This window comes from Dermacentor andersoni, chromosome 11 (assembly GCF_023375885.2).
Source record: "Dermacentor andersoni chromosome 11, qqDerAnde1_hic_scaffold, whole genome shotgun sequence".
In the NCBI taxonomy this organism is placed as follows: Eukaryota; Metazoa; Arthropoda; class Arachnida; order Ixodida; family Ixodidae; genus Dermacentor; species Dermacentor andersoni.
Genome location: NC_092824.1, coordinates 29,617,418 through 29,642,217, shown reverse-complemented (window position 1 = coordinate 29,642,217; position 24,800 = coordinate 29,617,418). Strand labels below are relative to the sequence as shown.

The window sequence follows — 24,800 nt, the reverse complement described above, 5'->3', positions numbered from 1 at the left end:
GGCCTAAAATATAGGGGAAAAGACTTTCGGTTTCACCCTCCTAAAAACGTCGTGTTGGCTTTGGCTCATTCTATGTATCAATTACTTGCGCCACGACTGCCAATATCTCCCGCGGAAGCCTTAGCACTTCTCCTGAAAGAAAGAAACAGTAATAAACACATGTTTGTGCCCTACTGAAATTTGCTTTGATGATTCGGTGTCAATTCAGCAACGGTCACTGGGGCGCCTCTTTTAGTGTTAGAATATTAGCACTTTAGCGTCGACATAGTGGCGCACTCTATCGTCTCTTTTTTGCAGATGGGTTTTATGATTTCATTCGAGTTGCCCAAATGCCCGACGTTTTACTGGTTCTATCACCCTAGCCACAGACTGCGCATGCGTGATGATTCAACAACGTTCTGTCTCAGAAAGAAGCTAGTGCTCCGGAGCGTCGTCACCAGCCATGACTGAACAACGAAACGGTGAACAAACGCCTCCCGCGTTTGCTTTCATCAAAGAAGCAACCCCGGGTACAAGCCGTGAAGGCGGCGAGGATGCCTCAGGCACTTCGGACGATTACCCTGCGTGAGTATTCCCACTTGTGAAAGTTTCGTTGGATATTGTCAGCTGTAGAAACAACCTGGAATACAAACTGTAACAGTTATACATTTGTTTCCACATCGAAGTGGTCGTTTTCGAGGACGACTTGGATTCAGCGTGGCTGCCGCAGTTTATGACCATGATAAAGAGAAGTGCCTGCTTCCGTTTGATGACGGCTTCGCACACTTGTAGCAGTAGCACATTGGCTGGGATGTTGCGCTCCTTAGCTCGACATCACGAGTAATATTCCAGGCGCAGTGGCATTTTATCAGTGATTGTGAAACGCAAGAAGGCTCCGTAACTTGGATTTACGTGCGCATTACCGAAACCCAGGTGGTTAAATTTAATTCCGTCATCCGTCCAAGAGTTTGTCATAGCGAGATCATGGTTTTGAAACGTGAAATACAAGGATATAAATAAATAAAACAGTGTCACACTTCCATTGGCGGTCGAGTGAGCACACTCCAGGAGCTTCACGAAATATCGCACAAATAGTACCATTTGGTAAAAACCCAAGAGATGTGTGACCAATGAACAACACTACTGAACTTTTTGTTGTTACTTGTTTTTCAGGAAATATAAAAGGTGCGCTTGAAGAAAAGAATTAGCTGGAGCTTAGCTAAGGTTAAGCCTGGATATCTCGAAGCGAAAATGTTCGGTGATGCTTATGGTTTATGTTATGGTTATGCTTCATGATTTAGCCCGTGGTCATGATTATGGTTTAGCTTATCGTTATGCTTTGATTTAGCCTATGTATAGGCTTACGGTTTACCTTATGTATATGCTTACGGTTTACCTTATGGATATGCTTATGGTTTAAGTTATGTATATGCTTAAGGTTTGCCTTATGGTTATGCTTTATGATTTAGCCTATGGTTACGCTTACGGGTTAATTTATTGATATGCTTTGGTTAGCTTCTGGTTATGCTATACGTGTGCCTTGTGTAGTTATGCATATTGCTTATCAACGACATATACCATAAGTTATACAGGGTTAATAACTTTTTTATTCATCATTGTTGGGCACATTGTCTTGAGATTTCTGTACAGCCATAAACACAGCTCTCTGTATCGGTAGTATCACTGTCTTCTCCTTCCATGTTGAATGCTCACCCCTATTCACTGGCAAGCGGTTATATAGTCGGCCTCCGCGATGAACACGCGCTAGCGGCGAACTTCAAACGATGACGCACAGCGCGCGGCAGTGGCCACCTGCACCGCGCGTGACGTCACGCGCGGCAGCAGCAAAAGGTCAGGCGACGGAGCCGGCGCCGACTCCAAACACGCTTACGGTGCCAATTCCGACATACGCCGGCTCGCTCTAAGCGCGCTCTTGACTAGCGTAGTGAAGCTTTGGGCTTTGAAACACCATAGGTGCGATCTTGTAAGCGTTCCAAAATAGAACGGAGGTGGTTCGTTCCACCGAGCCAAATACGATTCGTCAATTTGAACCATGCCGAACGCCATGACGTCAATTGTGACGTGATATCTGCTGTCAATCATTCCGTGTCGTCTGCTATCGGACGAACGGAACATACCGCCTATTTTGTGACGTAAAGAACGAACCGCCTCCGTTCTATTTTGGAACGCGTACAAGATCGCACCCCATATGTCTTTGAAGTGAACGCCGTGCTCATTTTCGCGGCATGTTCGGGCGAATCGGAAAGCACTACCGGGACGCCGCGACGGGCACGTCATTTTGGCGCGACTGCGAACGCCCACGTTGGCAGAGCGTGCGAAGGTAATCCTGAAATGGCGAGAACAGTTGCCGACTGCAAATCTCAAGCTGCGCGGTCGCACGCTGGCACAACTGTTGCGGACGTGGCAGGGTGACTGATTCGACTGACAGGCACGGCCCTTGTACGAGATCTAATATAATGCAGCCAAACCTAACATAACCTTGCGTTACCTAAAGCATAGTTTGAAGCTCTCGTCCACCGTTTCCGCATGCCACTCATGGTGCGGCCATCCAGTCACAATGTGTATGACTAGCGCTTTCCAGTTGAGTTGCATGACATCGTAGAGATATACGCACGTAGTCTAAAATGGGCGGCTTGGAGGGAATGACACTACATAATTATATCGTAATCTTCCAACTTAGCATCTTCTTAACTTGGTTCTAGCATCATTCGTTGTTTTCTTATATTTCATGCTTCATGTCATAATTTAAGAAATTACGCAATTTAAGAGTGCGCCGTTCACCTATGCCAGCCAGCAAGTTATACTTTTGATAAAATGATACATTACAGGTTTTACCTTAATTAACACAGAAGCACTTCCCTTGTTCCAAATTCTGTTTGCCAAAAATACTCTTCAGGTATATTCTGCCGTAACTAGGAGCACCGAGCCATAGCCAATATGTATGTCTCATTCCAGGTATATTGACGAGTACATCAATGACGCGTTGAAGGCGTTGAACCGCCAGACCGATGCTACTGACGTCAATGGTATGTACAGCATGGCCTTTAACCATCCATACCACTCGCGAAGATGCTTAACAACTAAAAGAGGAGACATCGTTTCAATCGATCATGACGGCGGTGCATTTATTGGTCATACGGACGCCTTACTAGCTTCACCAAGTCAGTTGCTGATGTGCAGTCGTAGTGTGAAATTCATGCAGATGAATTGAGTGCTAACAGAGTCAACACTACGCCTATTCTACGTGCCTCAAGTTTCGAATGAATTCATTTTTAACGCGATGAATTCATTCGTTAAGGCAATCGACGCTTCTCGATATGTCCTGGATGTCGTGTTGGAATGGGGTCAGAGTAACGAGCTTAACAATGCGTAGCAAACCAACCGCATGTTTTATTCCTCACGTTAAATGCTTGCTTGAGGATCCTGTCGTTGAAGGGCCTCTTACCGGGTGCCATTGCAAATTTAAATTATACGCGGGAAATTGCCAATGCGCCGTCAAGGGAGGGTTTCGGTAATACAATTTTTCAAGTACATTCGTTATGGAAGATGATAGATGACATCGAGCTGTCGTGCTACTGCGCCGTCGGCAGGCTAATGTTACTGCTTCCAGACAGTCTTCCCCTCTGCCTCGAATGGCGTCCTCAAGCGGCATTCCTTCGTTGCCTTCTCCCATACAGGAGCAAAGGGCCTACGTCATGTTAACGTGACGAGCCCCTTCTCTATTATTTATTTCGACACGTTTTTGTCGTACGACACATCTGTTTGTAGGCATTCCGTCACTAGATGATCAACCAAATTCCGGTGCAGTGGTCGGTGCAAGCAGTTCACATTGCACAGATACATTTGTTAGCGGGACCATCACCGGCTTTCTCGAAGCGCGGCACCTTCCAGATGAAGGGCACGTGGCCTACTGTTGAAACTTGCAACTGCTTCCTGCCACGCAGCCGCTTATACGTTTCACACGCGGTAGCCACCCCTTAATTTACCAGCCATGCTTGTGTATTTACAAGAGCGAAACCTCGTGAGAGGACCTTTGAGACAGCTCTCTGTCTACCATGCGGAAAACAAGCCACACCTTACTGGTATTCTGGAAAACATGCGGTCGTTATGTTTACCGGAGCGGGGTGAAATTGCTGCTTGTTGCATCTGGGTCGCAAGCCCCTAGGCTAGAGCTGGCCTGGGGCACAGCTGGAAGCATCCGAAGTTCCTGGCAAAGGATGAGTCGACTGCTAACAGAACAACTTGTATATTATAGCATCGCAAATGAGCGGCCGGTCAGGTCGACCGAAGTGGAGAGACGGGAGAGCACGTTACTCGACGGAAGAAATCAGAGCCTCTTTGCTGGCGTCCGGGGGCAGCTGCTTTTATACCCTCGGAGTCGAGGGCAAGAAGGAACAGCTCGGGATGAGGCGCTCGTAACGGCGGCGCACGGACAGGTTGAGACGAGAAGTGACGCATCCACCGGGCCGGCGCCGGTCAGACCTCCTCGCTTCACAGTTGGGGAGCTCCTCTCCCCGGCTGCCGCGCTTTGACAAGCGTGGGCACGAACATGCACACACACAGACACACGCACACACGAAGACACGTGGCATTGAAACATGCCTGGACGCGCTTGTCGGGAGGCGTTGCGGCAGCGCTGAACGGGCCAAAATGTCCGCCGCTTTGAACGAACCCCCGGCGTCCGTTGCATCCGCGCCGGCTATACCGCGCGTCGTAGGTGAAACGTTACAGACCGCCCCGCCGGGACAAGGAGATCGCGATGGTCAGGGGACTGCATGCGCTGTCCGGAGGGATGTCGCTCGATGATGCTCATAACCGAAGTCGGTCGTCCCTCAATTTGTTTCTTGAGTGCAGCGCACAGAGAAGGCCTCGTTCTCACGTTCAGGTTCACACAGGACACTGCAAAGTGACTTCGGGAGAGTTGCCATTTTTGTTCTCGTTCCCAGCAAGCGTTAGAACTACGCGGAAACTCAGCCGCTCAGTCAGCAAGCACAACACAACCCTCACTAAGCCATGCGAGGCTCTTTGCCCTTTTGTACTACTGCCTAGTTCCCTACAGTAGTCTAGCAGCACTCAGAACGCGTCCACAAATCGGAAAATTTGACTAGAAAGCCCGCCATGACTTTGAAACACTAAACAAAAGCAATATGTTAAAATCCTGCCTCAGGAAGAAAACATGAGTAACAAACAAATTTGAGGCTGATTCCTACGTTAGGGGCCTCGACTTAAGGCATCGGCGTTACCGTTGAGACTCCCCTTTTTGTAACGCACCTCAAAGGAATATTGTTATAAAGCGAGGCTCCAGCGCAGGAGGCGGCTATTTTTGGAAGAGATGGTCTGCAGCCATTGGAGAGGGCAGTGATCCGTCTCGAAGCATGCGAAGCGGAGACCGCAGCGAGCGACCGTACACTAGCTCAGCTGGCGAAAACCCCGTAGCCGCATGCGGCGCGGTCCTTAATGCAAACATCACCCCAGGCAGACAGAGCTCCCAGTCAGTTTGTTGTTCAAACCACAATGCTCTCAACACGCGCTTCATGACGGAGTGGAGCTTCTCAACGGAATTCGACTGTGGGTGGTACACTGAGCTGTGTAACAGCTTTACCCCGCTCCTTTCGAGAAAGGCTGTCGTCAAAGCGCTAGTAAACACGGTCCCCTGATGTTGCTGGATTTCCGCAGGAAAACCAACTCGCGCAATATGGACAGTAGTGCATTGACTATCTCAACTGAGCTGAGTTCTTTAAGAGGCACTGCTTCAGGGAAATTTGTCGCTGGCCAGATCAGTCAAAATGTGTCTGTACCCCGTGGGTGTTACCGGCAGAGGTCCCACTGTATCAATAAGGAGCCGTCTAAAAGGCTCCGCAATGATAGGTACCAACTTCAACGGCGCCCTCGATTTGTCCCCTGGTTTGCCCACCCGCTGACAGGTGTCACATGTCCTCACAAACTGCTCTGCGTCACGAAAACACCCTGCCAATTGTACTCTTGCAAGAGATGGTTCTCAGTCTTCTTAACTCCTAGGTGTCCGGACCACGAACCCCCATGCGACAAGCGCAACAGATCCTGACGGTAGCACTGAGGCACGATCAGCTGATCGAACTCCACTCCCCTGCGGTCTAGATACTTCCGGTACAGGACCCCACTTCTTTCCACAAGACGAGCATTTTTCTTGGCGATACCTTCCTTGACATTGCAGCGCATGTTTTCTAGGCTGCCATCCTTCTTTTGCTCGGCTATCAAAGCCGACCGGCTGACTTTTAGCAACCTATTAAGTCTATCTGATGTAGGCGCGATGAGCGAATCTGCAGATAGCTCTTCTAACTTTCCCGTGTCGGGCATTTCCTCTCCAATATCTGGTGCCTTCAACGCTACAGGCTCAGTTTTATTCAGTTCGGACGTGCTCTGAATATTAGCTTGCTGCGCCTCCAACCCTTTCTCATTGTTCGACAACGTCGGCCCCGCAAATACCGCCTTTGCAGCGAGCTCCCGAACTCTCGATCTAGTTAAGGCCTGAGTGCTAGCCTCACCAAACAAAAGCCCCTTCTCGCGCAGGAGGTGATCGGACCTGTTCGAAAATAGGTACGGGTAATGGGGGGGGGGGGTAGCATAGATGACCCTGCGGCCTCCTTCTCAAGTGCTCCGAAAGGTCCTTCAATAAGCACTTTTGCTACGGGCAGACACACGCTATGAGCTTTCACGACTTGCTTGATTCATGCGCACTCGCCCGTGAACATATCGGGTTCTACGTAAGAGGGGTGAACTACATCCATTGTAGCTGCGGAATCACGAAGCACTCGGCAATCTTTCCCGTTCACGAGGAGGTCTCGCATGTAAGGCTCGAGAAGCTTCATGTTCTCGTCAGTGCTGCATAATGACAAAAACATGACTTTTGTTTTTGTTTCTGGACACTGCGCCGAAAAGTGACCCGGCTTCTGGCACGTATAACACACGCGCGCTTGCCTCATCTCGAACCGCTTTCTGCGTTCGGCTTCGGCTGCCGCCATCTCCTTACGTTCGGTCGGACTGCTTTCACTCGTATCCGCATTACGTGTGTCCCCCTTGCTCCCATGGGCGTGAACTTCGCCCTCTCAAACTTGGAGCCAAATTCACAAGCTCCTCGGCTAGCTCAGCGGCTTTAGCCACCGTACTAACGTCTGGCCTGTCCAAGACCCACTACCGCACGTTCTCAGGTAACCGACTATAAAACAGTTCCAGCCCGAAACACTGCAGAACTTTCTCGTGGTCACCAAACGCTTTCTCTTCTTTGAGCCACTCCTGCATGTTTGACATAAGCCTGTAGGCAAACTCTGTATATGACTCACTTCTGCCTTTCTCATATTCCCGAAACTTCCGACGGAACGCCTCCACGGACAGCCTGTACTTTTTTAGCAGACTTGATTTCACTTGGTCGAAATCCTCTGCCTCCTCTCTCTTCAAGCGAGCGACTACGTCGGCCGCCTCGCCGGGTAACAAAGTGAGCAAGCGCTGTGGCCACGTTTCCCGAGAGAACCCCTGCTTCTCGCACGTTCGCTCAAAGTTAACCAGGAACAAACCAATGTCCTCTGCGAGCTTAAACGGCCGCATCAGGTCAGTCATCTTGAACGGTACTCGCTCTCCTGCACATCCTCAGCTTCTAACTCAAGAATAGCCCTTAGCAGTTCTGGTTTTCTGAGTTTGTTTGAGACATCCAGACCCAACTCTCTTGCAAGCTCCAGCAATTTCGGTTTGCGCAAGGACTTCCAATCCATGGCTTCTCTCAATGCTGCTTTCTCTACTGCCTATTATTGTCTTGCCGCAAACTAACCCGGGAGCAACGACAACCACAATTACCAGCTCTGTTTCTGACACTAACTAAAGCCTGGCAAAACTCAGAAGAAGAAAGTCCCGCACTCACCAAACCTCGCAGCCAAGAATTCAGCGCCGTCGTTCCGCTGCAGGCAACCAGTCATCACACAGGGCTCGTTGCACGGCTCCCGGATGGTCGTTGTGCTGCCCCAGCATACAGTCGACCGCATATCTTCGCTGCTGGCCTCCGTTGTCGTGATCTCACCTCTGGCAGCCAGTTGTTGCATCTGGGTCGCAAACCCCAAGGGTAGCGTTGGCCTGGCGGCCTGGGGCACAGCTGGAAGCATCCGAAGGTCCTAGCTAAGGGTGAGTTGACTGCTAACAGAACAACTCGTTTATTATAGCATCGCAAAAGAGCGGCCGGTCAGGTCGACCGAAGTGGAGAGAGGGGAAAGCACGTTACTCGACGGAAGAAATCGGAGCCTCTGTACTGGCGTCCGGGGGCAGCTGATTTTATACTCTTGGCGAGGGCAAGAAGGAACGGCTCGGTATGAGGCGCACGCGACGGCGGCGCACGGACACGTTGAGACGAGAAGTGACGCATCCGCCGGGCCGGCGCCGGTCAGATCTCCTCGCTTCACAGTTGGGGAGCTCCTCTCCCCGGCTACCGCGCTTTGACAAGCGTGGGCACCAACATGCACACACACACACACGCACACACGAAGACACGTGGCATTGAAATATGCCTGGACGCGCTTGGCGGGAGGCGTTGCGGCAGCGCTGAACGGGCCAAAATGTCCGCCGCTTTGAACGAAGCCCCGGCGTCCGTTGCATCCGCGCCGGCTATACCGCGCGTCATAGGCGAAACGTAACATGCTGTTACTTTGTCCAACAGCTAACATGCATGGCTAACTGTAAATACATTCTTAGAAAGTTCAGGTACAGACGTAGGTAAATATATGCATCGCATAGCTGGGCTCTTGAAGAACAGTTCACTAACAGTTGAAGCTTGTATTTATCTCATCATGACATGATTTTCCTTGCTATTCAAGCTTGAATGAAATTTTCACACTTGTTCTGTCACCTTTTCCTTCGCCCACGACTCGATCAGGCTGCCTACTGCTAACAATCAATAGGTGGTATGCAGAACCTGTAGGTGCACTTTTGCACACAACCCGTTGACATATACAAGTTAGTCGATATCGGGGTGCAATAGTAATGAAAGTATCAACATTCGGGTTGGTGACATCATTCGGCAGTCATCCTTTCGCTGCACCACCCAAGCGTTCGAAACAACTTTCTTTTTAATAGGAAGCTTCGGCTGGAAGCTTCCTATTACAAGCCAATAGGAAGCTTCGGCATGTTGACCATTTTCATGGTCAACATGCAGAATGCCAAAATGCTTTGAGTAACAGCTCTTAGACTGACATGAACGATGTTCGTTGCATTTGAGAATGTTCTAGTGACTGCAGTCAGGGAATTACACACGTAGGGCCTGGATGGTATGCCGAAATTCCCGAAAATTGGCAATTTTTCCGAAATTTGACACAACCTATGAAATTTAGTAACTCTAATCCTCAAACAAGTATAGCAGTCCTGTGAACCGCAAGATACACAATATCTAAAGAGGCCGAGTTTGATTTATGAGTCTACAATTTACAGAAATGACAAATGCTTGCGGGCATTTTTAAAAGTCCTAGCTATAACATTGTTGTAAAATTTGGACCACTGCGTATCGTTATTCCATATTTACGGGTATTAGTCAATGTACTTTCCGGAATTATATCGTTTTTATTGATCGAATACACAGTTGCAAGCTTGATATTCCTTTATTACAAATTTTGGCGCATTCAATATTTTTATTAAGGACACTGACCATCTCAACAATAGGTTAGTTTATGGCAGTTACAAGATTTCATCATTTTTTTTCACATTCGATAGCCTGCATCAAATCTGGCGCAAGCGTGACCGAGAAGAATATCCCTGCTCCTACGTACTTAGACAGAAGCCTCCGAGATGAAGTTTCCTTTTGCGCGTTGCTAACTAAGCAGCTTTGCAATAACAAGAACGCGTCCTTCTTGGTAAAAGCAAGTATGGCGTGAGCCAAATTGTGCTTATTGAATTTAACATACGTTTTTTTTTTTTTTTTGCGACCTTAAGGAAGCATGGAACACACCTCTTGCTTGAAATTGGAAACATAGGTTTGACCTTTGTAGCGCCCTAAAACAATACGACCTGTAGTGTTTCGCTTAGCAAATGGGCGTGTTCTAATCTGCTGTATTGTTTGCTGCGTATTTATTTTTAGAAAAATCTACATTCCACTAATTTCAACGTGATTGTCTCTCACGTCAATGTGAATCTTTTTCGTGCACTGAGCTTCGAATTCTAGAATTCCGGAAAGAAAACGCGCACTGCACACGCCAACACAGCAGCCAGCCTTCCCTATCCCTAAAGCCCAGAGAGAGACAGAGAGTGAAACGTTTATTAAACGAAACAGTGTTCCGAGCGAGGCCGGGTATCTCCCTAAGATGGAAAGGCTCCTTAGACCAGGAACCCTCTGGCTTCGACTGCCCTCTTGGCCCTGGCGACGAGTTGTCGTCGGTCTTCCAGGTACCCGAGGGTTAGCTTGGCCTCCCACGTTTCGAATAGGTCGTTTGCTTCTATTGCTCGTTTTGCGTGCGTTTCTGGTTGCATTTCGCTGCCTTCCTGCCACGGGCATTCCAGGAGCAAATGTGCCAGAGTGTCGGGTACGTTGCAAAGTGGGCAGCGGTAGCCGTGGGGCTTCGAGTAGAGGCGATGCATTATCGTTCCGTGCGTGTACGTATTACTTTGCAGGCATCTGAGGATCAGGCCTTCTTCTCTGTTGAGTTTAGGGTGCGGTGGAGGGTATACTCGATGATCGAGCCTGTAATGTTGCAATATGGCCGAATAGTTGGTGGGTATGGCCTCCGCCTCTTCTATCACAGGTCCGAGAGCGCGGGGGGGGGGGGGGGGGGGGAGAGTGGAGCCCGGCTGACGTGCTCGCGGGCAGCGGCGTGGGCCGCTTTGTTCCCCTCTAGTCCCTCGTTTCTGGGTACCCACGTTACGCAGCTGTACGGGAGCGCAACTAAAATGTTTTGCATGCCACGATTTATTTTTCATGCGCTTTGAATAACCTCTGCATAGCGACGAGTAAACACCTCTGCTGTTTTTTCGGGCGGTGCAGATGACACTGACAGCGGAAGCACGAACTACGCACCTGTGGTGTCCACCACTACTGCCGATCACGCCTGGCCCAGAACGGGCCACGCTAACATCGAGAAACTATGCTCCCCTACGAAAGACACCGCGAGGTGAGCCAACATATCGAAATAATTATTGACATAACACAACCAAGCCATTGGGCAAACTGCAACGGCGACCGGGCCTCTCACTCCCGATTTTATGCCACATAGAAAATAGCAAAATAGATCGTTACTGTAAAAGCAAGAGTAAATGTCTACTTCAAAGACGCGTGAAGAGGTTTCAAAGATGCGTAAAGAGGTTTCAAAGATGCGGGAAGATGTTTCAAAGACGCGTGAAGATGTTTCAAAGACGCGTGAAGATGTTTCAAAGACGCGTGAAGATGTTTCAAAGACGCGTGAAGATGTTTCAAAGACGCGTGAGGATGTTTCAAAGACGCGTGAAGACATTTCAAAGACGCGTGAATACGCTTCAAGGACGCAAGAAGACGCGTCTCATTTCTCTATACAATAGTGTAGGCTCATGCGGTGTATAAAGGGACAGTGCCGCAGCAACCTTCCCCTCGAAGAATGTGGCCAATGTTGGGCAACAAGCCTCTTCGGTGGGCTCAGCCCAGCGTTGCACCGCCATCCAAGAAAACCTCATCAACTTCTATGTTTGTGGCATATAAAGATACTGTCACTCAAGGCGAGGCGTTGCCAAATTACCACTTCCAAGAATAGCGCTGAACACGATTACTAGACGAACGGCACCACCGTTTCCCTTCGAGCCGTATAACCCACAGTAACCCTGGGTCATATAGAACCAAAAGGACTCTGCAAGCTAAGTTAGCTGTCTCATATTAGACACGCAGCACAAATGTATTCTCCAATATGTACCCACTAATATTGCAGAGGAACGTAAGGAGACTTTTACACAATTTATATGATGTCAAAAAGCCTATTTAGAAACTTAGTGCAAAAGTACTGCGAACCGCTGTGGTTGCGTAGTGGCTATGGTGTTCGGCTGCTAAGCACGAGATCGCGGGATTAAAGTCCGACCACGGCTGCTGCATTTTGATGGGCGCGAAATGAGAAACCACCCATTTGCTCAGAGTTAGGCGCACGCTAAGGAGCCCCTGGTAGACCAAGTTATTACCGAGTTCCCCACTACGGCGTGCCTCATAATCAAATCGTGGCTTTGGCAAGTAAAACCCCATAATTTATCAATTCCTAAAAGCTCTGGGTGTTCAGGAAACACACGTAATATCTACACACACACTTTCCTAGGGAATGTCATTTTTAAGAGAGACCGCGACGATGGTCTCACCTCGTCGGCTGGTGTGGCTATAATAGTAAATAAAGAAATTCCTTGCCATCAAATACAACTCAGAACGACCTTTGAAGCTGTTGCTGTCCCAACACTGCTGCTCGACAGGCTGGTAAAAATCACTTCCGTTTGCGTACCTCCCAACCACCAAATTCGCGAAACAGTTTCAGAGCCTTACGGATGAAATTCCGGAAACCCACAGAGTATTTCGAGATTCTCGCTGGAAGTTTGTCTTTTGTGGATGCCTCTTTATTGATAACGAGCCGAAATTCTTCAGCTTGAGATAAAGCATTCTCCTCGAAAGACAGCAGCACCGCATCATATACACTCATGCCCTACCTCGAGTGGAACGTCCTAAATAACTCGTGAGAACTCTGCTCCGGCAACTGATCAGACTATGTCCGCAATAATAAAACACATTCACGCTGATACGCATATTTCTCTCGCCAGTTTTGAACGCCATGTGGGCAACAATATAAATTTCCATAGCACTGAAAGAGGTTATTTATGTCTCCATCTTGAAACAGGGCTCGGATACATCTCCTATGGCCTATGGCGTCATGAAGCTGCTCGTTTAATTTATTACAAAAGATGATCACTCGTGGGCTATTACTTTCTTGACTACTAAACTAAACCTAAAAAATAAAACTACTTGACGTTTATGAACGATGCTTTAAAACAGGTGATCCACAACTGACCACCTCGTGCGGATTGTATCTTACATACGCATAGCTTTTGCTTAAAAACAGTTATTTCTCTCATTATTTCTTGATATCGAAAACGCTTGACGCCCCACCTTGCCTTACGGAAGTTTGTGACAGCTCTCGGAAATGGGCATTCGAGGCAACATGCTTAATGTAGTAGAAAGTTATTTATCGAACCTAACGTACCATATTAGTGCTGGCAACATTCCGTCCAGGCCATTCATCGAGAATACTGGGTTACCAGGGTGTGGGCGGCTTATTTGTATCATTGTTGTTGTGAAAAATGAATTTAGCACGTTCATTTATTCCGCAACGTATGCTTTAATCCATTGATGTTGATGACTTGCCGATTCTATTTAACTCGTGTGACCTTGCATGCTAGGAAAGACAAGTTGAAATTGGCTTGACCAAAGCGTCAACCCCAGCGCAGAATTGATTTAAGCCGCAAATAGAGGCGTCGTTCCGGTATCCCATATTGAGGTGCATCAGCAACACTTACCTGTGAATAAAGAGCACTCAATTTTAAGGCAGCATTTTAGGCCGAAGTTAACCTTTACTCTACGCCTTAGAAAGAGATAGGGTAAATTATAGGCATTGAGGTTACCCAACAATGAGCCCGATTGGCTACGCTGCACTTGCGGAAGGGAAAAAGGGGGGGGGGGGGGGGGGGGCAAGATTAACAGAAGAAGAAATCTACTGTGGATATTGCCGATGCAGCAAGAGTTCTCTGCTCTATATCACAGTTTGTCACTCAGTCCTTAAGTACTTTGAAAAGAAATGCCCCAAAAAACAACGTGCATTCTTAAAATTCTGTCGCAAACAACGTGGGGTATAGTGACAAGAGCTTCCTCAAACATTTACAAATTCCTAATTGGAACACGCCTAGATTACGGGGCCAAAAGTATCAATTGGCTACTTATAGTGCCTCGATGATGCGGATTGTCCATCACCTAGGCTGACCCGTTGTAAGGGCTCTGAGTGAGACCGAAACATTGGAACCATCTCGATTACCAAACAGAGCTTTCGTTTCTCGGAACTTGCTTATAATAAAGGATAATTTCAACTTTTTGTCACCGCTGTAAGTATCTCATACCAATACTTTTTTTTAATTTGCAGCTGTTCTGACGACGCCTGGCGTTGCCAGCGGAACGCGCAGCACAGGCCGATAGCCGACCAGACGTACAACCTCGACGGTACGTAGGCGATGGTCATTCGCCTTTGCAACAAACATAGGAGAGATGCCCTACGTCCACCGTGGCAGTGGTGCATTTATTGCGCATGAAGACGCGATTAATCAAAGCCGCCAAGTCGGTTTCCGCAGGAGGCGCCTTACCAATCTCCTTAGTAAGAAATTTGTGCAGATGCGTGCAAATTCATGCACAACCTATGTTTGAATGCATTTATTCTCAGATCAGTGAAGTGCAAAGGCACGCTCCCAGGTGATGAAGGCAGAGGCCCAGGCTGTACGTTTTACGCAGTCATCAATTCAGGAGCAATGAAAATCGGCGCTTCACCATTGCTCTCAATTTTTATTTGTCAAGCAGAATCTGTGTGTTCGTCGTGCTGGCACCATAATTTTTCTCTTAAGCACGTTGAACTTTGTTGACAAAGATATTGCTTAGATACCAACCGTGGTTGCTTTGGTTACTTTGCCATTTCGCGACTTTGTGGAAGGCATGCGGGTCCCAACGATTAGTCTGGAACATTCGATGACTGCTGTATAAAAGCCGACGCGCTCGACCCGCTGGTCAGATTTTCGACGATCGCCGACCGTCTTCGTCGCTATCGTTGTGCTATAAGTGTAGCCTGTTTTTGTGGGCACAGGTTCGCCCAATAAAAGTTAGTTTTGTGTTTCACAGTATTGCTACTGTATTCTTCAACGTCACCAGCACGTGACAGCATCAAGAAATTCCACGACATGAAGACACCACTGCTTCCCACACTAAATACGTTCCTTTATTTTGTAAGATGATTAGCACTGTTTGCTTACTTGAAGCATTTTTAGTTTTCCCAGTACCTGTGCAACCTCCTTCACTGATCTAAGTGATATTAGTTGCGATTTTAGCGGTGCTACTCATACAAGTATAAACGTTCGACAATGAATTTGCCCCAAATATTCCCGTATGCAACAACACTATAGTTCATTAAAATTCAGAGATGCTCAACTGAAATCTTTAGTACAGGAGGTTGGCAAGCGGCTTTTATTTAAATTTTCTTTATGCCATGTGAAGACGCGATTAGCGTTCTTACTAGACTCTCCCCTCCATTTCACATTGTAAATGGACGTGTATTCAGTTTTGTGGTCTGTCCCTACATTGGCTTAATGCTAACTGACCTATCATCGTTGGTCGTCATGAGGAAGCTTCCACCGTAATTATTGCTAAATCTCGTGCTTTTCTTTTTTTTTAATTTCACGCAATTACGGGGAAGTTGAGATGTGTCCCTAGCTACAACATTTGCAAACCTAGCTATACTGTCCCCACTTGTAACGTACATTTATGCTCTCTGTTGCATAGTTTGGTGTCATTGCCTCGCAAATTATCACTTCTTCATTGGTTTCCAAGCTAATATGAGGACTGCAACACGACTCTTACATATGCTGATTGACTAATCTTTTAAATGCAAAGCATTTTTGGTCAAACTTTGCTACTCTTGCAGTGTCTGTCTGTCTGTCTGTCTGCCTCTGTCTGCCTCTGTCTGTCTCTGTCTGTCTCTGTCTGTCTCTGTCTGTCTCTGTCTGTCTCTGTCTGTCTGTCTGTCTCTGTCAAACGCCTTGAATGTCTCACGGTAGTTTTGTTAACTTGGTAGGCACAAAAAATCGCATAATATGACTAGAACGCATCAGCAATGATCAATGATGGGGCATAATTCGGATATGTCATGTAGGTCATGAAACAGCCTCCTACATCTTGGTGCTCTCATGGTCGTTTCGTTCACTTGGTATCTGCAACAATTAGCATAGTATGTCAAGACTGCATCACGAACAGAAATGACAGGTCATAACAGGAAATTCCTGATTTTCGTGTCATGTACGTCATGAATTAGCCACCTACGTCTTGGTATGTACCAAAATTGGTATAGTATAAGAGTGTATGACGCACCTAAAAACTCGGTGCCCTTCCAATCTGTGAAGAATGACCAAGGAGGCTGTGTACGTGGGACCCTTAATGGCGAACTGCACGCTGCAGCGGGTTGACCCGGCATTGCATTATCTTCGGAATCGTCCCACGTATGGAGAGTCCTAACGCCTGCTTAACCTCCGCTGCGGGTCTTCGGGATTTTTTGTTTCCGTGTGGACCCGATCCTGGGGGAACTAGCGCTTAACAGCACTCCTGTAATTGATTGGTCCTGTCAAGAGTGAAATTCATGACATGCGTGTCATGTAGGTCATCAAACATCCGCCTACATCTTAGTACTCTCCCAGTCGTTTCATCAACTTCGTAGGGTACGCGCACACGGCTTCGCATAACATCGACTCCCACAGGGCGTGTGATCTGCCAGATTTTAATGTTGTCGTATAGTCTATCCATGGCCTACACAAGGATGTTGGGAATGACAGCCGCTTGAAGCATGAAATACACGTAGCCCGGCAGGGGCGTCCGCGTCACCAGGCGTTTGGTGTTTTGCGGCACCACGTACCCGAGCACGAGGCTTGGCCCCTCCCGCCTTCTCCTTTCCTCTCTCTTCATCTTTTTTTACGCACACGCACGCACACACACACACGCACACAATACATGCAGCTCCCGTTTTTGGCAACCTTCAGGAGACGTTGAGCAAAACTCGGGAGCCGTAATCCAGGAAATCAAGACGAGAATGGGAGGTGACTGGGGCGAGAACAAAACGGGAACAAGTGGGCATCGTTGGGAGATCAAAACGAGATCATCCGAGGAACCAGTCAAAATTAAGAAAATGCAGTTTCTTGCCCTCAACTCCCTGTACAGGCCCGCAATACGTAGGCTAGTTACTGCTCGAATAAGTTAGATATATTTCTTCCGATTCCAATGTTAGCGAGCAGAAGGAGTCCCAGGTCAAAGGGGTACACATGCTAGTCTCGAACCACTGGGTGCTATGGGAGGTCGCCCTTCTCAGCCACGACCTCGCCTATCAACTTTGGGGTATCCGGCACGCCGAGGATACCACCCGTGTCAAACGCCTCGGGCCGTCACCTACATTGGGGTGGTTGTAGCTCCACTCAGCAAAATTCGTCAAACGTGTCGAATAGAGTTTTCAATCACTCACTCCTATTTCTTACTCTTGCCTGCTTACAACATCACTCAACCTGCAATTTCTTGTACGCTGAAGTTTACTTGGTCAGTTCGAATAGCGACATTGAAAACAGAAATACAGCGCCCCATACAATAAACTCATTTTTTGGCGCTGAAATATGGTTACCAGTGTTTTCACAGGCAGAGGCGCGTGAGTTACGCGGCGTGGATTTGGCGCCGCCTCCAAGAGATGGCGCGGCGCTGCGTGGCCAGGCTGGCAGCGTCGGGCTAGCCGCGCGTGGTTATGAGGGTTAAAATGGTTTAGTAAACATCGTACTTACTTCAACCAGTCTTTCTTTCTGTAAGCCATCTCATACTTGCCTGTAATCGAGATACCAGAAGTACGGGCAATCTTCATTCGTAATGAGCTCATAAAAATACATCGCTTGTAGCCTGTATTTCCTTAACAACTTCATCTAGAGGAGTCCTCAAATGCGATTCGGATACCGCCTTCTGATATGCGAGTACGTCGTTGACAAATGCATGTATGAATCATAGCAGGTCAACAAATTCTGCAGAGGTTGCACAGGGCACATTTTTTCTTTGCCTTCGTCTACAACGGGCTATGTCGGCTGCTCGTAATACATGAACAAGAGCAAGAACATTGTGAAGCATCTGATGCGCCTATTATTTGATGATGCAGCAAATATAGTGGGTGAAGGTTAGCGCGAAGGAACGGACATGTTCATTTTAGCTCCGAACAATATCTTGTTCTGCCCGAGGTATGTAATGGAGCGTAATCTTCCGAAGAGGCCAACATTGCAGAATCTTGCGTGGACAGCTCCCTTATGCCCACGAAGCCTTGCATGCATTCAATACCGAGTTTCATAAAGAAAATTACACCGCATATGCAAACACTGCAATAGGATTCTTCTGCCACTAAATGCTTTTGGCTTGACGATAAAAAAAAGTCCTTTCTTATGATTTGGCCTAGCAGAGCTGGGAATTCACACTTTTTATGTTCTTTGATAACATACAGGTGTTTATTCCAGCAGTAGCCCTAGTCACCTGCACCTGGGGCCCACAAGCAGCATCGATCACAAAAAGCCCAGCACAAGCCGCGCTGGAATGGTGGAGGCATCTGCAAGTTTACAATACGGAGCTAGGTAAGGCGACATTAAGAAAAGTTTCATTGCTAAAAACTCGGAGACTACAGGGAATGCTTACCGGAGTTCAATTGTGCCTGCCCCCTCTAAATGTTCAAAGGGAGCGCTAGCTCTGATGTCTGAAACAGGAACTGCATCAGCAGTTTTGAGCATTCGGCAGGCGGAGCTGGCGTTAACATACTTCCTTATTGCGAGAGAACGACTCGACACGGACAGAGCACAAAGCAATGGGTTTCCTACAGTATACTTGAGAGTACTCGGACGCATCAATCGTTGAGCCCTCATCGGAATGATGGCAAGTACATAAATTTGTCTGATTATTCACACGTTGTTGTGGAGCCGTTTATTAAGCTTTGTCTGCCTTCATTATCGTAAATTTCAGAGCAATTTATGCACTTCGAAGTGAGGAATACGGTGCAAATACGCACAATCGGTACTAATGGAAGCCACTGAGCTTTTCGAGGTGGCCAAATCGAAATGCGCCAAGCGTCTCAAGGCACTGGCTTGCCCGCAATAATTATATAAATGCGTTTCACATTGCTTGTCGAAACATGCGTCCGTGGCGTAATAGTTTCAATATTGCACCCATGTGCTTAGATGTCCTGTGTTGCAATCCTGCCGTCAGAGACAATTGTAATATTATTTATTCAATTATTCATTACGCAGGACAATGTTGAAAAACCAGTTTACAAAGTCAGTATGCCGTTCGAAGCCAGAAGGGGGAAGTTAAGGAAATTCCATGTACATCCCATAATTCCCATGCTACCGTAGAAAATAGCACCAGAGTTATTGGTTACTGGTTATTGTATGAAACTGTCATAAAGCAGGGGAACAGCAAAGGGCGCCATCATGAAGCCATAAAAACTCGGCCGATGTTCCATGCTGCTAACACGCTGCAATATGCGGCACAGTTGAAGGCTCGTTGCCTGTTTGCTTACTCCAGTTACGGAATTCATATGGATAGTGAGGAGCAAGATGTTAATTTAAATGAAGGCTCATAAAATGAAACAGTGTATCTAAGTTTACCGAGGGAATGTAGCGTGTGCTCAAAAAAAGAAACTTGCGCTAGAGCGACAAAACCGGCGGTGGCAGGTTGGCCGGAACGCCTGAGAAATGGCTCTTCTTCGTTTCCCTGATAGTTAGATTTGTGTGCGTGTGTCCACCATGAACAATCGCTAAATGAAAGCCGTCACTGTTTCGTTGGGCGAGCTTTGAGTTCATAGGCCGAACATATCCCACAATGTCTCGACAGTTTCAGGGGACCAATAAATCGTTTGTTAGGTTCTGGGCAACTTGCTGCTTGCGTGGAGTATTACCCGGCTTCCCTTTTTTTAACGTCATTGTGTGCACATTGCGTCAGTTCTCTTACCGTTTTCAAAGTGTGTTGTGACCCCTCAGAAAAGGCACCTGAATTAACACGACTGTCGGATGTACATAACTCAGTCTATACCCTCGGTCCCGCATCCAAGTGTATTCAGTGTATTCATAAGAGCGCCTGCTTAGGCGACTCTTGGCACACCCATAAGTTCTGTATATTGACTTTTTTACCCGAAGACACACCTCAGTATGAGCTTAAGAAAGAGCGCGATCTTGCAAAACTGAAGCTATGCAGGTTCCGACTATATTACCTAGAAGAGACAGTGGCGCTGCACTGTTTTGTTGAATGCATTGTAATGCGCGATGGGGTCACTTTGGATCGGCATCGTTCTCGCAGAGCCAGAACAGTTTAAATGGGCGCCTGGCAAGCGAAGCAAAATGACGGTTAAAATCATTTCCTTAATCAGTACGTGACGAGCTGCTTTTTCTTTATTGCTACATACGCAAAAATATTACTCAATCAGGAGGACATGTGCTTTTATGTCCAAATATGCGAAACCACAGAGTGTCTGCAGGTCGCTCAAGTTTGAGAACAGATTTCCGTAAGCATTGCAACAGTTTGCCAGCATATGTTATGTACTGTAGGTGAGATAACTTCATCGAAAGATATACTGCCGGTGAATAAAAACATCTTACGAATGTTTCATTTGAAGAAATCTATATCAAGGCAGCCATAAACATGTTTCAGGTTATGCAACGTTCTAGATAACGCCGTGGACCTCTATAATATCCCGACATTCCATAGGCATCACGATGTCCGACAGAAAACTCGCATACAGTGTCGCCAGATGTCCTTCTAGGTAATATTGCGAGAAAATTTATGATAGGGACTATCGAGGCCTGCTCGTAATCATCACCAAGACCCTTATGTCCTAAGTATGACAACACATGTGTAGCCCAGGCAGACTACTGGAAGTCCCGTGAACATCTGCAGGTGGGAGGGCGACCAAGAGGCGGCGAACAGAGAAATCCTTGGTACACACCGGCTTCCCGCTCATGCATGGTTGTAGGTGGCCTGATCAGTGCTTCGGAAATCACTTGTAATAGGGAGTGGCGTCAAGGAACGTTCACTTTGGGACAAGCACCTGTAGCCTTCTTCGCAAGTCTTTATTCAAATATACAGTGTTTGCAATACCATGATACTGACTTTGTTTATTGATCTTATACCTTGGTATAGATGTAGTAGCTTGGCCCTTTGCCTTGCCAAATAACATTTTTGTTCAAATTGATCTCGTAGCTGGCAGTATATTGTATAAGATCAATGTATCTGTGTAGGTTATGGTTGCAGGGCGCAAACGTTTCAAGAAGGGGACTTGTGCTCATGAGTTGCATCAACTTGCCGAAATGTTGGCCTCGGAAACAACTTTTGTTACGCCACTGTTAATCACCTCAGGCCTTATTGTTCGTTTGTTTTCTGTTCTAGAAATCCTCAGACCACGCGGGTTCACCAAAGCAACACGCAGTACTACCCGACTGCAGGCACATCCACCATCCAGGGTACGCGTGGGAAGGTTTTTAGACGTTCGTCTACCACGCCTCATCTTGCTGGTGATTGAGGAAGCTGATGTCTGGTATCGCACACGATACATTTAAACAGCGTTTCTGCTTGCTCTCAGATGCACGGTTCTGCGCATGTAAATCTGAGCAGAATATTCTAAATTGAACTGTCGTTCCATGAAATAAGGTTCCCCTGTGACAAGATTGAATAGACTATTCGCTGCGTTGATCAAACTGCACGCACGTGTGCGATTCTGCTCTAATCTCTAGGATAGTTTGTAGATTATGCTTGAGCAATTTCTGATGCCCATTTACTAGACTTACGGTAGCTATATGTGCATTTATAATGTTTAGCGTTCCCAAATAAAGAGGCGGAATACAACATGCGCTATAAGACGCTACCTGGCCATGTGAGATAGGTTTGTCGCAACTACGAGACAGGTTGTCCCGGTTTGCTGTTCAACATATGTCCACGTAACGACGAATGAATACAGTGGTGACGCTGCTCAACCCTTGCATTAGTAGCAATGCTTGTTTTTGGAGCTCTCTATTAAAGTGCATAATCGCATGATGAATTCAACTCGGCTGCGCATCTAGTTGTTACCTTAGACTTGACGAAAAAAAAAATTCTACGAAATAGTCGTAACAATTGGATGGAATGTAGAAATGCCAGACGCCGACGAAGACAACTGTGCATTATTGTATAACAATTTCGACAATTTCTTCTACAGATAAAAAAGGCTTTAAAAACCTCAGGCTACGCTGGATCCGTCCTCGACATGACCACGTGTCCGAAGCTAAGCTCAATTTCTTGAAGGAATGAATTGTTGTGCCCACGCGTAAACCATAGATGCACGGGAAAACTATGCCGGTTTCTGAGTATGAAAGCTTTGCAGTTTACAAAAGAAATTTGCTTTTTTACCAACATGTCTGATGAGGACAACTCTTTCTTGGCCTGGCGGATGACAATTTTCTCTTTCATGAACCCCTCCTTGCATTTCGAGATACACATAGGCAAAAGATGGAGAGCTTATGTTCGGGTTCGCCTAAGCCAAAGCCGTTGATCTTACAAAAAGCTTTCCCATTTAGTGAGATAAACTAAAGATAAGCAGCCAATACGAGTGCAGTAAATTACTATAAAACCCTGCGGTTTTCTTGTGGTTAAATTTTTTAATAACGGTAGAACACTAGTTTGTAGCCATTGGTCTATACATGCACGTTCAATCTTATTGTGTGATAAGCGAAAGCGATGGTTAACGCCTCGTAGCCTATAGCGGAGATAATGCATTATCCAAACACAAGAAGCTAGCAAACCAAAGTCAGGCTTTGTAAGATCAACCATGCTCTAGTCTAGGCATCAAAGGCCAAGGAATAAAACAATGAATAACTCCCAATGCGCATACTTGTCTTTTTCGTAGCGCAACGTTGGGCCTTCCAGCTTTTGTTCCTTGCATTTAGAGATGCATTACAGGCGGAAGCACTGCTGTTAAGATTTATAAGCATAAAGACTCTTACGAAAACTTATTGGTCCCCTCGCGTTCCTAGCAGGGAATGTGACCCAGTGTGGATCCCACACCTCTGATTTCAGGGTATACACACAACAGAGAAACCGTAAGCACCAGTTTCACACTTCCAGTCTACAGCAGCAGCGGCGGTGGCAAATACGCAGTGGCCAGTACAAGCCACGCGGGCACGGAGGAAGCATCGGGCATTCTGGGAAATGATGCTAGGTGAGCCAAACTTCTGGAGGAATTCCTTTCAATAGAGCAACTAATTTAGACGTCATGGAACGCCGTATATGGCACAGTTATGCTTGAATTGACGAATTTGTGCGATGGATTGAAGTTCTCATGCCTGAAGCTCCGAGTATCAGCTCTTTTCACAATATGGTGCTGGCTTTAACCGGAAGCTTTATTTGGGGATCTGCTACCTAGGGCGTAAATGCGAGAGGGTGAATAGTCTTGCTCCGCAACCACCGCAACAACATTGGTAAACCTTGTGCGGTCTTAAAAAATATGCTAATATTGAAAAATAAAGGAATTTTATTTTCGATTTGTTAAGAAAATCGAAACTCAAGTATGGAAATTACAACTTAATTAAGCTTCAAAAAATGAAATGATGATTTAAACCACCCTAATATCACATCTAAAGTGCCTAAAATTGATGTATTACACAGCACTAAAAAACTATTTTATGAGTAGATATCTTGGAAATTCTCGCATAAATGCTAACTATTTTACGCGTCTATGTTAGGATTGGTCATTTCAGATTTTTTTGAAGTTGGAAACCAAAACAGAAATTTTTATTCAGGCAATTCTTGGAATTTAACTGCGTCTATTTAATGCAACATCTTTCAACGAAATTCACACGGAAGATAATAAAAAACATTGTTCCTTTGCCTTGACGGGTTTTCATTATTCATTTGCCCACGAAGCTCGAACCTAATAAGGACATAAGCCAGTCTAGAGGCCGGCAAAGCTGGCATGATTTACAATTTAAACTAGAAGAGTTGAGCAGCACCATAAAATTCCATTAGCCATGTGAACAATAGCCTTAAATATAGGTATAGAAATGGCCCATTACCCACACAATAGCAAACAATGTTCACCTAAAGCTTAGCGCAGATATTTCAAAAGAGCAAGAGACAGTAAAGCATACGTGCACAAAGTGCGCATGAATCTGCTCCCGAGCAACACGCCTGCAACACGCAAGCAAACGTCTCCCTCTGAAAGGGCACTTATCTTCATGAGTTCCGCCCCCTTGTCGAAATGTTGACTTCTGCTAAAATCTTCAGCTACCTTTGTTTGCCATCGCAGGCCGCACTGTTCATGTGCGTATCTTTCTTGCGTTTTAGAATTCCTGACGCCACCGGCGCTGAGCCATGGAGTATGCAGTACTACGCGGCTTGTGGCACAACTACAGTCTCCGGTAGGTGTGGGAAGACTTTCAGCCGCTGGTATTCAATGCCTCACCTTGCACATGACTCAGCAATCTATCTACAGTCGCATACGACACATTTATAGAACATCGCCGCTGGTTCACGGGTGCGCGGTTCTGCACCTGTCAATCTGTGCTCTACATTCTGCATAGTTTCTAGTACAAGAAATGTAACTCCTGCCGCGTGAAGTTAGGCTCACGGTTGAGATGATCTGATGGGTGAATTGCTGAGGCGATAACACTACTCGCGTGTGTACGGTACTGTACTCCTGCTGAGGACAGTACTAGTAAGCCAGTAATTAAAAGAGTAAGCAGGGATTCCCAGTTTGCTATCTTGTCGACGTCACCAAAAAAGGGCGGCAAGGCTCCTTCAGCTTTGCCATTAGAAGAAACGTTTTTTTCTAGGGGCGGCTTATTGTTGATTGAACTGTTTAACTGCATGATGAATTAAACTGTTCTGCGCTTCTTGTCCTTACCTAGTACTTCCCAGCAGTGCTACAATATAGTCTCATATATTACCGAAAGTGCACGCGGAGGAGCCCGAGGCAATCTTCTTTCCTCCTCGTCCTATGTTCCTTCATATGCTTTATGTCACTTTATTC

The 24,800-nt window shown here is 46.7% G+C and overlaps 1 protein-coding gene across 3 annotated transcripts in view; it reads left to right on the top strand.

The window, feature by feature from the left end:
- Positions 1 to 363: 363 nt before the first annotated feature.
- LOC126517934 (uncharacterized) overlaps positions 364 to 24,800 on the top strand; it is a 70,694-nt gene continuing 46,257 nt past the window's right edge. Inside the window, exons 1-8 of one of the 3 annotated variants that reach the window (XM_072285279.1) lie at positions 364 to 564; positions 2,956 to 3,026; positions 10,988 to 11,114; positions 14,133 to 14,209; positions 18,261 to 18,387; positions 21,188 to 21,261; positions 22,850 to 22,991; positions 24,116 to 24,189. In XM_072285279.1, coding sequence (XP_072141380.1) covers positions 443 to 564; positions 2,956 to 3,026; positions 10,988 to 11,114; positions 14,133 to 14,209; positions 18,261 to 18,387; positions 21,188 to 21,261; positions 22,850 to 22,991; positions 24,116 to 24,189 — 814 coding nt within the window. In that variant the 5' untranslated portion in view covers positions 364 to 442. The remainder of the gene's footprint in view (positions 565 to 2,955; positions 3,027 to 10,987; positions 11,115 to 14,132; positions 14,210 to 18,260; positions 18,388 to 21,187; positions 21,262 to 22,849; positions 22,992 to 24,115; positions 24,190 to 24,800) is intronic. The other 2 variants (XM_072285277.1, XM_072285276.1) reach the window with 2 other exon arrangements.